General features: G+C 41.4%; 1 protein-coding gene across 3 annotated transcripts in view; it reads right to left on the bottom strand.

The window, feature by feature from the left end:
* Nucleotides 1-2,073: 2,073 nt before the first annotated feature.
* Nucleotides 2,074-15,236, bottom strand: part of pex7 (peroxisomal biogenesis factor 7) — a 58,898-nt gene continuing 45,735 nt past the window's right edge. For all 3 annotated transcript variants that reach the window (XM_039782540.1, XM_039782541.1, XM_039782542.1), the window contains one exon: nucleotides 2,074-3,051. In XM_039782540.1, the coding sequence (XP_039638474.1) occupies nucleotides 2,968-3,051 (84 nt within the window). In that variant the 3' untranslated portion in view covers nucleotides 2,074-2,967. The remainder of the gene's footprint in view (nucleotides 3,052-15,236) is intronic.

Here is a 15,236-nt window from a genome sequence, read left to right as displayed (position 1 = left end):
AACTAAACGCTTAAAAACCAAAACGTAGCGGTGTAAATGTAGCCTAAATGAAAGTCCTTTTAGTTCCATAAAACCTCAGAGAGAGACACCCATGATTCAGTCCTCCGATTGGAGCTCAGAGTCAGACGGAAGGTTTTAAAGATCTCTGACAGACTGCAGCACTGAACGGTCCTCTGGGACGTTTCCGTACGACTCTCAAATTCTTTTAAAAATAGAAACTGCTAAAAGTTAAGCAGCGCAGCCGGTCGGTTTGCTGCAGAGTCATTCAAAGTCTGTGTGAGCGTGAAGGGGAGGGGGGAGGGGGGAAGAAGAAGACGGATAAAAAGAAAGGCAAAGGGAAGACATGTAAGTAAAGGAAACCAAAGGAGAGGGGAGGCAAAGGATGGGACAGCTAGGAAAGGAAAGGGGAAAAACAGAAGAAAAGAGCAGAGAAAAAGGATAGGACAGGAATGGAAAGAAAAAGCAAGGAAACAAAAGGAACGGGGAAGAGAGCAAGGAGAAGGGAAAGAAAAGGGGAGAAGGAAGGGAATGGAAGATAAAGAAAAGGACAGGCAAGCTAAAGCTAAAAGAATGGGTGGAAAAAAAGAAAAAGAACAGGAAGGAGGAGAACCGAAGGAATAGAGAGGATGACGAGAGGGAAAAGAAAACCATGAAAGAAATGCAGGTGAAGATAACGAGAAAAGTGAGATAGGGGGAAAAAACAAAAGATAGGAAGAGGAAGATGAATGAAAAGGGTAAGGGAGAGGTAAAGAAAAGAGTGAATGCCAAGACAGGAGGGAGGGTGAAGAAAGATGAGAGGACATGAAGTGGACGACTGACGATCGTGACAGAAAGGAGATAAACACGAGAAGTGAGGAAAGAAACGAGTGGGGGAGGAGGAAGAGGAGAAAGAGGGATGAGCGGCATAGAGAAGCTGTCTTCACGGGGGAATTTTGTGTCACAGTGAGAGCGAGCTGCAGGGCGGAGAGGAAGCCTTCACGCATCATCGGCCGGAGAGCTGTGATTGGCTGCGGGTGGAGGGGAAGCCTTCATGCATCATCACCACCAGGAGAGCTGTGATTGGCTGCGGGGCGGAAGGAAAGCCTTCATGCATCATCACCTGGAGAGCTGTGATTGGCTGCAGCGAGAACGAGTGGGGGAGCTCCGTACGACACACAGCACATCACCATCACCATCATCATCATCATCATCATCTGTGACATTTCAGAGGATAGAGACAGAGCGCATTTAAGTCCCGCCCCCACAGGAGGGGAAAACAACTCTCCGCTCTCCGTCGACTTGTATTGCGTGAAGATTTCCTCCTCGTCTATTCCGTCCTCTAACGGACCAAAGAAACATGCCTAAAAGCTGCTGTTTGGTGACTTTCACTATCAAAAAGCCAGACCCTCCTCCGCGGCACCGTGGAGGAAGGTCCGGCAAAGCGAGACTACGTGACGACCAATCACAATGACATTTAAAGGAATACGCCACCGTTTGTTGAAATAGTTCTTATCATGGTCTCCCCTGGCTGTAGAGAGGTGGGCCGACGCATTTTTTGTCTCAGTGCAAGTATTTAGGTTGTTTTTTTGGTCTTTTGTTGGCTCACCTTTAATCACAACATGCTAACCGGCAACATAGGATTCCATTCACTAAGCTAAGCTAACTAGCGGTGGTGCTGCCGGTGTTGCACCGGACTAAAACAATGCATGCACAAAAAATGCGTTGGCCCACCTATCTACAGCTAGAGGAGACCGTGATAAGCCCTACTTCAACAAACGGTCGTGTATCCCTTTAAGTTCAGCGCCTTTACCGTTACATTTAGCCAAAAAAAGGTCACTGGGAGCTTCGGAGCGCCGCGAGATGACGGTCTTTTTAGAGGCTGTTGCTAGTTGAGTTTAAAAGACAAAAATTGAGCGGCATTTTGGCGACAACAGTTAAGTTTAGGCAACAAAAAGAGTTAAGATTGAATCTCAAGTACAATTCGAAGGTAGTCAACTCAAATTGGGAAAAGTTAGCATGTATATCTTTGTTTCTTATCTCAGGAATTAAATCGTACACTAAATGTTTCGATAAGCTAAGATGATATGCAGTGAGAGCTTTTCATGTGGTATTCGCTACTTTATTGAAGGCACTGAACACACCATAATAACACTGATGACATTTCAGTAGTGAAATTAGTCACAGTTAACATTTCTTTTCTCCGGTTAAACAGGATATCAGTGAGATAGATAAAGAGGAAGCAGATAATGACATGGATATTATGGATCACACCAACTGTAAAGCATCTTGATTTACATAATTAATTACGGGAAAAATGAACACATCTTGTTAATTATAAAACTGAATCAGTTTGGGAATCTCGGTGGATTTTTCCCAAAGCCTGCTGTTGATAATGTGTATGTGTGTGTGTATATTTATAACACTTTGTGGGGACTTCCAGATGGTGAGCTACAGGTCCTGACAAAAAAATAATAAACAAATCAAAGTACATGTCAAATAAAAATGGTTTCTGTCATTTCAGGTAGTTCTGATCACACAAAGTGTTCATTTTTCTGAGCAGTTGCTGGGATTGACTGTAGATTGGTCGAACGGGTGTGTGGGCAGGACTTCGATACCGCAGCTGCAACGCCCGATAACTTCTGCGCAGACTCTAGCTCCAAAATTACAACTTGGCAGCACCCGTATCTGGGAGATTTTGTCTTCACATGTAGGAGGAAGTGAAGACTCATCATTGTTCTCTGTTTACAGTCCGTTGTTGCGACGCTCAAAAAAGGTATCCACTGATTTAAAGATGTCTCTTTGGCCATGTATGTCTATGGGAGAAAGTAGTTTTGGGCCTGAGGGAATCACATGACGGACACAGAAGTTGTAATTCTCCTGTTTTGGCCGATATGTTCAATGTGGTTGATGTCAGTTTAAACTATGTTTAGTTCCTTTGTTTTTTGTGACTCCCTCAGACACGTCCTCAGAAGTGTGGTAGTACTTGTTCTACGGTGCTGTGCTGTGAGTTCCAGCAGACAGACAGGCAGGTGTGTAGATCTTCACCGTCTCGTCCCACGAACAGTCCACCACCTGCAGCCAACACAACACAACACACACCGTTAAGGCCGATTCATGCTTCTGTGTTAAAGGTCCCATGACATGGTGCTCTTTGGATGCTTTTATATAGACCTTAGTGGTCCCCTAACCCTGTATCTGAAGTCTCTTTTATATAGGCCTTAGTGGTCCCCTAATACTGTATCTGAAGTCTCTTTTATAAAGACCTTAGTGGTCCCCTAATACTGTATCTGAAGTCTCTTTTATATAGACCTTAGTGGTCCCCTAATACTGTATCTTAAGTCTCTTTTATATAGACCTTAGTGGTCCCCTAATACTGTATATCTGAAGTCTCTTTTATATAGGCCTTAGTGGTCCCCTAATACTGTATCTGAAGTATTTTTAATAAAGGCCTTAGTGGTTCCCTAATACTGTATCTGAAGTCTCTTTTATATAGGCCTTAGTGGTCCCCTAATACTGTATCTGAAGTGTCTTTTATATAGACCTTAGTGGTCCCCTAATACTGTATCTGAAGTCTCTTTTATATAGACCTTAGTGGTCCGCTAATACTGTATCTGAAGTCTCTTTTATATAGACCTTAGTGGTCCCCTAATACTGTATCTGAAGTCTCTTTTATATAGGCCTTAGTGATCCCCTAATACTGTATCTGAAGTCTCTTTTATATAGGCCTTAGTGGTCCCCTAATACTGTATGTGAAGTCTCTTTCCTGAAATTCAGTCTTGGTACAGAATTACAGCCACTAGAGCCAGTCCCACAATGAGCTTTCCTTAGGATGTGCCATTTCTGTGTCTGTAGCTTTAAATGCTATTGAAGATGAGAGGGGGGGGCAAGGTGGAGGGTGGGGCCTTGACCAACTGCCACTTTGCTCATTTGAAAGCCATGATGTCTCGCTCTCATGGGTGGGCCAAATTCTCTGGGCGGTCAAAGCAGAGAAAGGGGAGGTAACCTTGCTCCTTATGACCTCATAGAGAAGATTCCTGATTGGCCCATCTGAGCTTTAATTTTCTCAAAAGCAGAGCAGGATACCCAGGGCTCGGTTTACACCTATCACCATTTCTAGCCACTGGGGGACCATAGGCAGGCTGGGGGAATGCATTTTAATGTTAAAAAACCTCAAAGTGAAATTTTCATGCCATGGGACATTTAAATCTACGCTGTGGTTATATACGTAGGTACGTGGAGACACAGACCCTACGCTGTAGCCTGACGTGCACCTCTCAAAAAATTTACAGTAACTACACGTTGCTGTGGCGTTGCATTCCCAACCTCCCAACTAATTTCCTGGTTCTCCTTCTCCATAAAAAACATGAAATCAAAGAGAGCGTTCTTATCGATTCTCAATTCCGATTCTTCCTTTTGATTCCGGTTCTTATCGATTCTTTGAGTGGTGGAGTTGAAACATGTCACGTGCTTATTTCACAGATCAGAGGAAAGTTTTATTTCGTTCTAAAGGTGGTTTGCAGTTTAACCGGGCTTTTTCAATGTAAAATAAAGCCACACTAGAGCGCCGCTTACTGTGCTCCAAAGCTGCAACACAACAAGCGCCTGGTCGCTACGGAAACCAAAACTTGCACGTTAAATTTGGAACCCATGATCAGATTTGAAACCTAATACTCCAAACGATTCGTAATCGAAATTTCTGAAACGATTCCAAGTAGGAATCGGTTCTCGATGCCCAACCCTATGTTTCTCTCACTATGACTTTAGAGTCTGTACTGGAAGCCCCCGCAGGACCAGAAATCAGGCTTAAGAAAGGTCTCTGGGGGAATAAGTGTCTTGCTCAAGAGCACGTCCCAAATTTTGCGTCAGTGGGCTTTACAATGCCATGTCGCCTCTCTTCTCTCTGCCATTTTCTAACTTGGTATCAATATTTATTTGTGCATTGGGAGAATAAACAGAGAGAACCAAAACGTACATAATTAGTGAACAAGCATGTGAACCCCACCAATGAGAAAACCCCTGTCTGACTTTGTTTCTTACAGTGTGTGTCCTGATGAGTGGAGATAAGAAGTAAAAACACACAAGAATCCAGTGAAAAGCTGCTTCATGACCATATGGCCTGAATGCGCTCAACGGTAGGAGGACAAAGAGTGGGGAGCGTGCCTATGTTCCCACAGGCCTATGTTCCCACAGGCCTATGTTCCCACAGGCCTATGTTCCCACAGCCCTATGTCCCGATAGCCCATGTTCCCACATTTCTAAGATTTTTTTCCCAAAATTAGGCCCTATGTTCCCACATTTCCTTTTTCATGAATTTGTTTTAGATTTTATCCCCCTTTCTCCCAATTTGGTAGCCAATTACACCCAACCTATTATCCAGTAGCAATGGACTACAGGTGGAATGTAACCCTAACCCTTATATAGGGCCTCATTTTAAGAAAAGTCTTAGAAATGTGGGAACATAGGGTCTAATTTTAAGAAAAATCTTAGAAATGTGGGAACATAGGGCTGTGGGACCATAGGGCTGATCCCAAAGAATGAATAGACAGTGGGGTTTTTCTGCGTGCAAAAACACTTGAGCTTCCATTGGAAAAAACCTCGGTGCTGCAGGTTAAGTGTGGACATGTCAGGGAAGACAGAGAGTCGAGACGTTCTGCTCTCTGTGTCCTCAGGTACACACTTATATCAAAGTGTTCCACCTAAATTACCCTCCATTATCAGTTTTAAATTACCCTCCATTATCAGTTGTGGGACAAAAGGCATTTAGAGAAATGGCCGACTGGCCCCCGGTCTCCACTTTGAAGACTAAAGTCTGTCTTCTGTCCTTTTTATTTTTCATTTCCAAAAGCTAAGAACATTCTCTGTAATTAGAGTTTCCTACGAGATGGCCTGCATCAGACAGAAGTTCCCCTGATTATTCGGTGTAATTCATCCTCTTGCTTTCATCACTCCCCTGTTAATGTACACTTTGTCTCGAGGCAAAAAGATATAGATCGACTGTACCTTTAATCATGTTTTCCTTGCGGAGAAGGCCAAGCTGAGTATTATAACTTCGGAGGGAATTCATTAAAGTAAAAATGTACAGGCCTCCAGACTAACTTTTTTCACTAGGAGCACAGTGGCCCCCAACTGAAAATTTTAGGGGCGCAACCAGAAAATTTAGGGGCACGCACCGTAAATCAACATGCTAACCAAATATTCACATTTCTACTAATTTCCACTGTATTACTAATAAACACTTTGATAATAGAAATTACAATGTGCTGTTTCAAATTAGTTTCACATTTTATTGTGCACTTTTGAAGATGCAACATACAAGGTAAACTGACAGCACCATCGCTGTCATGACAGTACAAATATTTAAAAAATATACCAGCTCTAGTCTCCAGTCTACAATTACAAGAGTCCACAATAAAATAAAAAATGCATTGTTTAGGCTACTAAACTAAAATGAAAAATAAAACCCCTCCCTCTCTCCTCCCAAACCCGTCCCTACAACCTTGAGTTGAATAATTATTCATTTCTTACTCACTGTAACTTGTATTCTTTCTTCTTGTATTTGTATATTATTATTTTTTAAATGACCGTTTTCAACTGCTCTTTAATGTTTCATGTAAAGCACTTTGAATTGCCTTGTTGCTGAAAGGTTCTTTAAAAATCAAGCTGTCTTGCCTTACAGCCTCAGCCTGTCAGTCAGTCCCCAGGGCAGATAAAACAAAGTTGTGCCTGCTTATCAGGAAGTGTACATCAACAGCACCGCGACCGCTTTCGCCTTGCCGTTAATATCATATCGCAGCAAACGCTGTCTGCGTGAAGTTTTGAACAACTGTAACCACACTTGCAACCACTTTGTCGGTATTTCCGTGACTAACTGTGACTTCAACAAAACTGCAGAGAAGTTTGCTCCGTCCGCACCTCTGTGTGTGTGCGCCGGAGCTCCGCTCTCTGTCATATGCAGAGAGGACAGATAAGCTTGCGCTTACGAACTCTCAGGTACCGAAATTTCCACATTTAATGTGTAAAAAAAGGGGGCAAATTAACTGGTCGCACATGTGTGACTGGATGTAAAATTCAGTCGCACACTCTCAAATTTTGGTCGCAAAATGCGACCATTTGGTCGCAGTCTGGAGCCCTGATGTATTAATAAGGACACTGAGTCGGTAGCATCTCTAATTCTTTATTTTATTATCACATTATAATTCTACATTTCTCATAATTAATATGCATATTACCTCCACCAAGGAGGATATATTTTCTGTTTGGGTTTGTTTAACTGTCAGCAGGATAACGGAAAAACTACTGACCCGATTTTCCTGAAACTTGGTGAAAGGGTGAAGCATGAGCGAAGGAAGAGCCAATTTAATTTTGGAGCGGATCGAATCACGGAGTGGATACAAAAACAATTTTTACGTTTGTTAAAATTGCGTCATTTGGCCTTGGCAGAGGTCTGAGCTCCCTGAGTGCCCTTCTACCAGTGGTGAAGTCTAATATATTTTAGCGGGTATACTGTACTATATAAATATATGGACCAGAATGGATATATGGGGTCTGGGTGTTCTCCCCCAGGGAAATTTTGAGCATCAAAGACTTCATTTCTGGCATTGTGTTACACTTTGATGCACTAGTTTACGGTGGAAGTACTTTTATTTAGCATATGCAAAGGAACAGATGAGAATTCAAAATATAATGGAAAGTATGTTGTTGTGGGTCATTGGGCGTTTTTAATTGGGTATATGGAAATCCTGGAGCTTTCTTAGTGGGTATACTGCGTATACCTGCGTATCACGTAGACTACACCACTGGTCTCTACTATTTTTTATATTTCTTTGCAACCGCTTGTCAGTCAGTAGTCCAATGTTTGCACAGCGGACTGTTTTATCTTTGTTGACAATTGCCGGAAGAGCAATTTGGACATTTAGTCCAAATGGTCGGAAAGCTTTTCTCTCCATTCTGATGTTTTTACCTCTAATGGCTGAACATAATTGTTCCCCTACTACCATTAGTACGCACACGAAAATCAGGGGTGAACGGCTTGGCACAAATCATAAAGGTTTGGGTTCAGGTGCAATTTCTGTACCTATTTATCTTCCTAACACAATAATAAGGTAGACAATGCCAGTCAGAGAGAGTCCAATGGTTACTAATACACTTTCAAAAAAACAAACAGATACACCTCTGTTAATTTAAAAACAATGTCACAAAATACGTTCATTAACAACCTTTTTTTCATGACAAAGACAAAACAACGTTGATTAGACGAAACTGAATATTTAAAGGTTTTGGACAAAAGGTAGAAAATGTCAGAGAGAGTTGAGTAGCCTAAAAATTTCTTTTAAATTATTTTTTTGACAATTTTTTTTTCTGATGTTTTTGAGATTTTTTTTCGACGTTTTTGAAGCTTTTTCTGACTTTTTTCAATGTTCTTATGTAAATCTTTTTGCGTCAAATGCTATGAAACTGAATAAAACACCAAAATTCAATGAAAATAGTGAACTGATCATTTATTTAACTTGTGAAGAGTGATGTATGGAACCATCCAAATTTCTGATAGAGAAACTTTTCGTAAACAGGTCAAATTTGACCCAAAGACTACAGGAAGGGTTAAGGAGACTCTGTAGCTCACACCAAGATAAGAGTGCAAATACTTTCTTAAACAGTTTCTCAATTCGCATTTGCTAAACATTAGACAGAACTATACATAATGGTGTTATCCGCATAAAAGTGATATTTTCTACCAAGAAAAAATAGACAGACAAGTTTATTTTGTTTCTTCAGCAGGTAGAACCCTCTTTTAAATGTCCTCAGCAGTCTGAAGATCTTTACTTTCTAAACCGAGACATTTCAGACGATGCAGCGAAGGAGAAAGTACAGCTGCGTCCCCACCCCTCTCTCCTCACTCTATAATTAAGCGGGACGTGACTATCGGCTGAATAACACGCCTCCGTGTGGGACGTGGCTATCATCTGAACAACACACTCCCTCTCTGTCATCTGTCCTGGCTGCAGAACACAAAGCCCGGCTGATGAGTTGCGTCCCTTTTCTCACAGCAAAGTAAAACGCCGGTTCCGCTTCACTTTCACCACCAGGAATATGGAACCACTTTGTTATTCATATAATTATATCCATTGTTTTATACCGTCACAGGTGTTAGAACCCGCTTTGTGTTTGGTTAAACAATGAAGAGGAAGCTGCAGCCTGCTGGATGAGGAAGAGGGATTATAAGTACATGATTGCTGGTTTGGATCCAAACTGAGAGAACTCTTGGTCCTCACTGTCTCACTTGTTTCCTGTTTAAAAAGCTTGCAAGGCAGCCCAGCCAATCAGAAAAAAAGCTCGGTCAGAGGGTAATGCGTTAACATGTCGGCAGGGTTTGTGCTATAATTAATTATAATCTATCACTGTGACGGACGGGGGGGGGGGTTGTTAAAAATTCATATTTTCATTCATATTTGTTTCAGTTGGTAAATCTGAATTATAAAAAGGCTTAAAGCCCGCGCCACTATGAGCCGTATCACAATGGTTGTGCTCCACAAAAATGTTAACAAAAAGTAATTTAAAGATGGAAAAAAAAAGTGTTTAATTCATGCTGTACCAATCTCGCATTGCCTGACCTGAATGAAACATTTCATGGACGCTTCTTTGGGTTTTCAGCCGTGCCTTCACCTGTTGTAGCAGTCCTCTTTGTCTCCAAAGCTGAAAGCTGCTTGTTGCGGCTGCAAGCAGTCCAGCAAAGTCCTGCTGCCAGGGACCAAACACTGAGACGAGCGTAAACACACTGTGACGCTCTCAAGATTTTATTGCAATGATTTATTCCTCCACACGTAAAATACAACTAGTACTGCAGTTACCAAATGTAAAGTCACTTTGTGAGTCGAAATAAGTGCGTTAGTGCGGCGGTCAACAGAAAGTGTTCGCTCCCAGGCTCACTCCCTCTATGTCAAAAGCCCAAAAAAACAACAGGTGAACAGGTGAAGCAAACAAATATGTTATCAATTCTGCTCAAACCGCGATGAAAACACCCACCACCTACAATATTAGTGCACAATGTAATATCCAATTAATAATATGAATGAGACCATAAACAACATTCAATAGGTGGCTCATACACTGCTGTTTCCTTTCTCAGCGGTGACGTAAAATGCATCACTCTCCGCGCTTAAGTCGCCGGACGACACCACTATGTTTACACAAACATAGTCAAACTGAGAAATACAGAGAGAGGTCTGTAGCATTATAATTTTTTCCTACAACATTCTTAGAATAGCCTGACAAGATTCAACTGATAGATTCAACTTTTGCCAAACACATCTTCCTTTTTTAAGAATTTCAGTGCCGTTCTTTGTTCTTTTCTCAAAGAAAAGCTTAACTCCAAGTCTTCCAGAGTCGCGGCTAAAGCCGATTCCAAAGACCGCTGTTCGCCAGCAGCAGCAGCAGCAATCTTCTCTGCTATCATTATGTTAAGCCCCTCACACCGACTCTATACACGATGTGATTGGCCTGACTAGAGATTGTTTTTTCCAGCTCGCAAGCCAACGGACAGTTGCTAGACGACCCTGGCTGCAAATTATATTTGCTGCCGCTAGGGTGTGTCTAGATTTCTAGGCTACCTTCTTGTATAGCTCGGTTGAATCAAACCCTGGAGCTTTTACCTCCTTGGTGCGTTTTTTTACAGCTTTTTTTATTTTTTACATTTGTCACTTTTTTCAACATTTTTGTCACATTTTGTCATTTTTTTAACATCTGTCACTTTTTTGTCATTTTTTAAAACTTTTTTCGACATTTTTGTTGTCACTTTTTTCGACAATTTCTTTTCCTTTTCTGTCACTTTTTTAACATCTGTGTCACATTTTTGTCACTTTTTTGTAACATTTGTGTCACTTTTTTGTAACATTTGTGTCACTTTTTTCAACATTTATGTCACTTTCTTTTGATGAAAGTTCTTTTATCAATATTGTTTTCTTCAAATGCTATAAAATTGACTAAAACACCCATATTCAATGAAAGTAGTGAACTGATTATTTTTTTAACTTGTCATGAGCATTGCATGGAACCATCCACGTTATTTTTTTTTGAAAGAAAACCCAAATTTCAGATTTTTGACGCGAAATTTGACCCGAGGACAACAACAGGGGGCCTTGTTTTTAAACCGCAACAACACCAGCCTTTTAAAATGGTCCCATTGGACTACTTTCTGACATTTTATAGACAAAACAGTTAACGGATTCATGAAAATACTGTAGGCTATGATACGTTATTTGTGTGATTTGAAAAACAAAAGCATTCAAATGCATGGCTTTAGGTCGGTTTTTGTTTGCTGCTAACCTTAGCGTGTGACGACTCCTTTGTCATACTGTCACTCGGGGAGTGTCACGCATCCCGTTACCATGACAACTTAACATTGATAACGAGCGCATTGTACTGTGCGTGTGCCTTTCCCACTGAGAGTACATAACGACCACAAGCCTGTTTTAATTATTGTTTCTTCTTCGTCGTTTCCCTCATTATTAAGAAGACGTTAATTATTAGCCAGACTTTGAACTTTATCTTGCTTTTATAGTCCCTTTAGTCTTTGGTTCTTGGGTTCCTCCTCATTACACATCTCTCTCTCTCTCTCTCTCTCTCTCTCTCTCTCTCTCTCTCTTTCTCTCTCTCTCTGTCTCCCTCTCTCTTTCTCTCTCTCCGTCTCTCAATTCAATTAAATTTTGCTTTATTGGCATGAACAAAGAAAACTCTCTCTCTGTGTCTCTCTCTCGGTCTGTCTTTCTCTCTCTGTCTCTCTCTCTCTGTCTGTCTTTCTCTCTCTGTCTCTCTCTCTGTCTCTCTTTGTCTCTCTCTCTTTCTCTCTCTCTGTCTCTGTCTCTCTCTTTCTGTGTCTCTCTCTGTCTGTCTCTCTCTCTGTCTCTGTCTCTCTCTCGGTGTCTCTCTTTGTCTATCCCTCTCTCTCTCTTTGTCTCTCTCTGTCTCTCTTTGTCTTTCTCTTTCTGTCTCTTTGTCTCTCTCTCTTTCTCTCTCTCTCTCTGTCGCGCTCTCTTTCTCTCTCCGTCTCTCTTTCTCTGTCTGTCTTTCTCTCTCTGTCTCTCTCTCTGTCTCTCTTTGTCTCTCTCTCTTTCTCTCTCTCTCTGTCTCTGTCTCTCTCTTTCTGTGTCTCTCTCTGTCTGTCTCTCTCTCTGTCTCTGTCTCTCTCTCTCTCTCTCTCTCTTTGTCTCTCTCTGTCTCTCTTTGTCTCTCTCTTTCTGTCTCTTTGTCTCTGTCTCTCCGTCTCTCTTTGTCTCTCTGTCTCTCTGTCTCTCTTTGTCTCTTTCTGTGTCTTTGTCCCTCTCTGTCTCTCTCTCTCTATCTGTCTCTCTTTCTTTGTGCTTTTGCTGCAGTCTTGGCTGTTGTGTGTGCCTTTCCATTACGGCCAGCTGTTAAAGTTAATTAAAAAAGGGCATTCCTCTCCTCAACAGCTGACTCACTGCACGACTACTTTGCCTACTCATGCTTGGAAAGGCCATTAAGCTTGTTGACTCGCTGATTCAAAGATCCGATCAGGAGCACGGAACCAAAAGCCTGATGGTTCGGAGGGAAGGGTGATACGGTGATGATGAAATGCACGTGTGTACAGACCAAACTCATGATGTAAAGCATGGCCATCCATCTTTTATAAAGAGCCAACAATCTGCATGTTTTCCTTCCAAACAAAGAACCCCAACAAACCACATCAGATTATGTCTGATGTAGTCTATATCCACAACATTCCACTTCCGGGATCGCTCCGGTTCTTTTAGGCCGGAGAATCTTAACCAGTTGATTCGGTATTCGGCCAAACTCCAACAATCTGGATTCGGTGCATCCCTAATATCTACATCGATATATGAGGCTAGACATCGTCTTAAATATTGGATATCGTAATCTGTCTTTGGCTGCCCGAATTAACTCTGTCAAGATGAACATCCTCCCTAAATTCTTATATTTATTTCAGTGCATACCCATTTTTCTTCTATTTACCTTTTTTGTAAAATTGATGCCATGATTTTAGGTTTCATTTGGGGTGGGAAAACACCAAGGATACGCAAGCAGTTCTTACAGAGGCCGAGGGCGTTGGGAGGAATGGCACTACCTAATTTTGGATTTTATTACTGGGCAGACAATATTAGAATTTCTAGCTACATTTTGGCTCGCACAGCTCCCCACCTGTTTGGCTTAAAGGAGAATTCCGGCCAATTTTTACATTAATCTTGATCGCTATAAATATGCGAGTACAGTCGATAGAAAAAAATAATGACCCGAATCGGTGCGGTCAACACGGAGTAGCTGCAGCCACGTCTACGAGCTTCCACTGAGCTAAAACGGCAGTTGTCAGGGCAAGTTTTAGAGTGCCTTTGTGCATCTTAATACACACAAAATGCAATTAATATGTCTGTGCAACATGAACAGGGCCCTCACGTGACAACAAGATGCGTTTTCAACTCAGACATTGTTTAAATTCACCTACCCTGTCTCAATTCCTGCCGGTAGCAGGGCGAGCTAGCTACCGGCAGAGGTCCTCACGAGGTGTCCTCATGCCAGGCTTCTGTGATAATCATCACACAGCAGTTCTGTGTGTATATGTAGCTCATCCATTTTGTGTGCGATTGATCTGGTGTTGGCGTGTAGGAGGCTTGGCAGTAGCGTTTTTTTTTTTCTTCTATCGACTGTACTGCGATCAAGATCAAGATTAACGTAAAAAATTGGCCGGAATTCTCCTTTAAAATGGAAGCTGCTTCTTGTGGGCCGGTGTCACTTTCAGCATTAGCTCACTCTCCTATTAAGAGCCCTACTGGTCCCTACACTAAGAATGCAATTCTTAAATCGTCCTTGAGAATTTGGAGTCAGTTTAGAAGGTACTTTGGTCTGCAAACATTTTCTACAGCCGCCCCAATAATTGCGAACCATACTTTCCCCTCATCCTTAACAGATGGTGCATTTAATACCTGGTTTAACCTAGGTATTAAGACATTTAAAGACCTATATATTAACACTTTTGCATCATTTCAATAGTTAACTGAGAAATGTTCCCTCTCTAAACAACATTTCTTCAGGTATTTAAAGATCTGCAGTTTTGTCAGGAACCGATTCCCTCAATTTTCTAATCTACCAATTGACTCGCCAGTGGACCCTTTCCTCAAACCAACACCCGCACATAGAGGAATGATGTCACATATTTATGTTCTAATGCATTCCATGCGTTTAGGTTCCTTAAACTCAATTAAGACCATTTGGGTGAAGGAACTGGGAGAGGGGATCACTGAGGAACTCTCGGACAATGTTCTTGATAATGTACACAAGTCATCTATCTGCGAAAAACATGGACTGATTCAGTGTAAAATCATACACCGTGCTCACTTTACCAAAGTTAGGCTCTCTAAAATGTATAAAGATGTTGACCCAACTTGTGATAGATGTCAACAAGCTCCTGCAAGCCATGTCCATATGTTTTGGTCTTGCTCCTCTCTAAAATTTTACTGGGTAGAAATCATTAGTTCATTGTCCAAGGTCATTGGGAAAGCAGTTGATCCAAATGCTATGGTAGCATTGTTTGGCGTGACTCCACCCATGCTATCACTAACTTCTTCAGAAAAAGGCTTTGTAGCTTTTGTCACTCTACTCGCCAGGCGCATGATCTTATTACAGTGGAAATTTCCGGCACCACCTCTGCAGGGAAGTTGTTGGGTTTGTCAAATTGGAAAGAATTAGATGTATACTAAGGGGCTCACTGAGAAAATTCAATAAAATATGAGACCCCTTCGTTCAATACTTTCGAGACGGGCATTTTCCAAATATCCCTGAGTGATGTACTTACTGAAATGCCATGACGAGCAGCAGACCAGCCCACAGCCTTTGTTTTTCTTATTTTTGTTTTTCTCTTTTTTTATTGTCTTAATAGTGCTCTGTCTTTGTTTTAACATTTGCATGATACCGTGTTTGGACCACCTTTGCACTGTTTATCGTTTTGTCATCATTGTTGGAAAATGTAATAAACAGATTGGGAAAATATATAATATTGGATATCAAGTGTTGTCTTTTCCTGTTTTTTTAAGGCTGCAATACATTACAGTCATTTTCTGAATTTACCAGATTATTCTAGCTGTTCTATTATCTGCCTTTACCAACTCTCGACATTATTGACATTGATGTATTTGGTCAAAAATATCGTGATATTTTTTTTTTCTCCAAATCACCCAGCTCTAGCATCATGTATCAGCTTACCAGTACAAATGTAACTGCTGCAGTTATATGAA

This window comes from Perca fluviatilis, chromosome 18 (genome assembly GCF_010015445.1).
Source record: "Perca fluviatilis chromosome 18, GENO_Pfluv_1.0, whole genome shotgun sequence".
Taxonomy (NCBI): Eukaryota; Metazoa; Chordata; class Actinopteri; order Perciformes; family Percidae; genus Perca; species Perca fluviatilis.
Note: the sequence above shows the minus strand (reverse complement) of the source record. Positions and strands in the feature narration are given on the sequence as shown.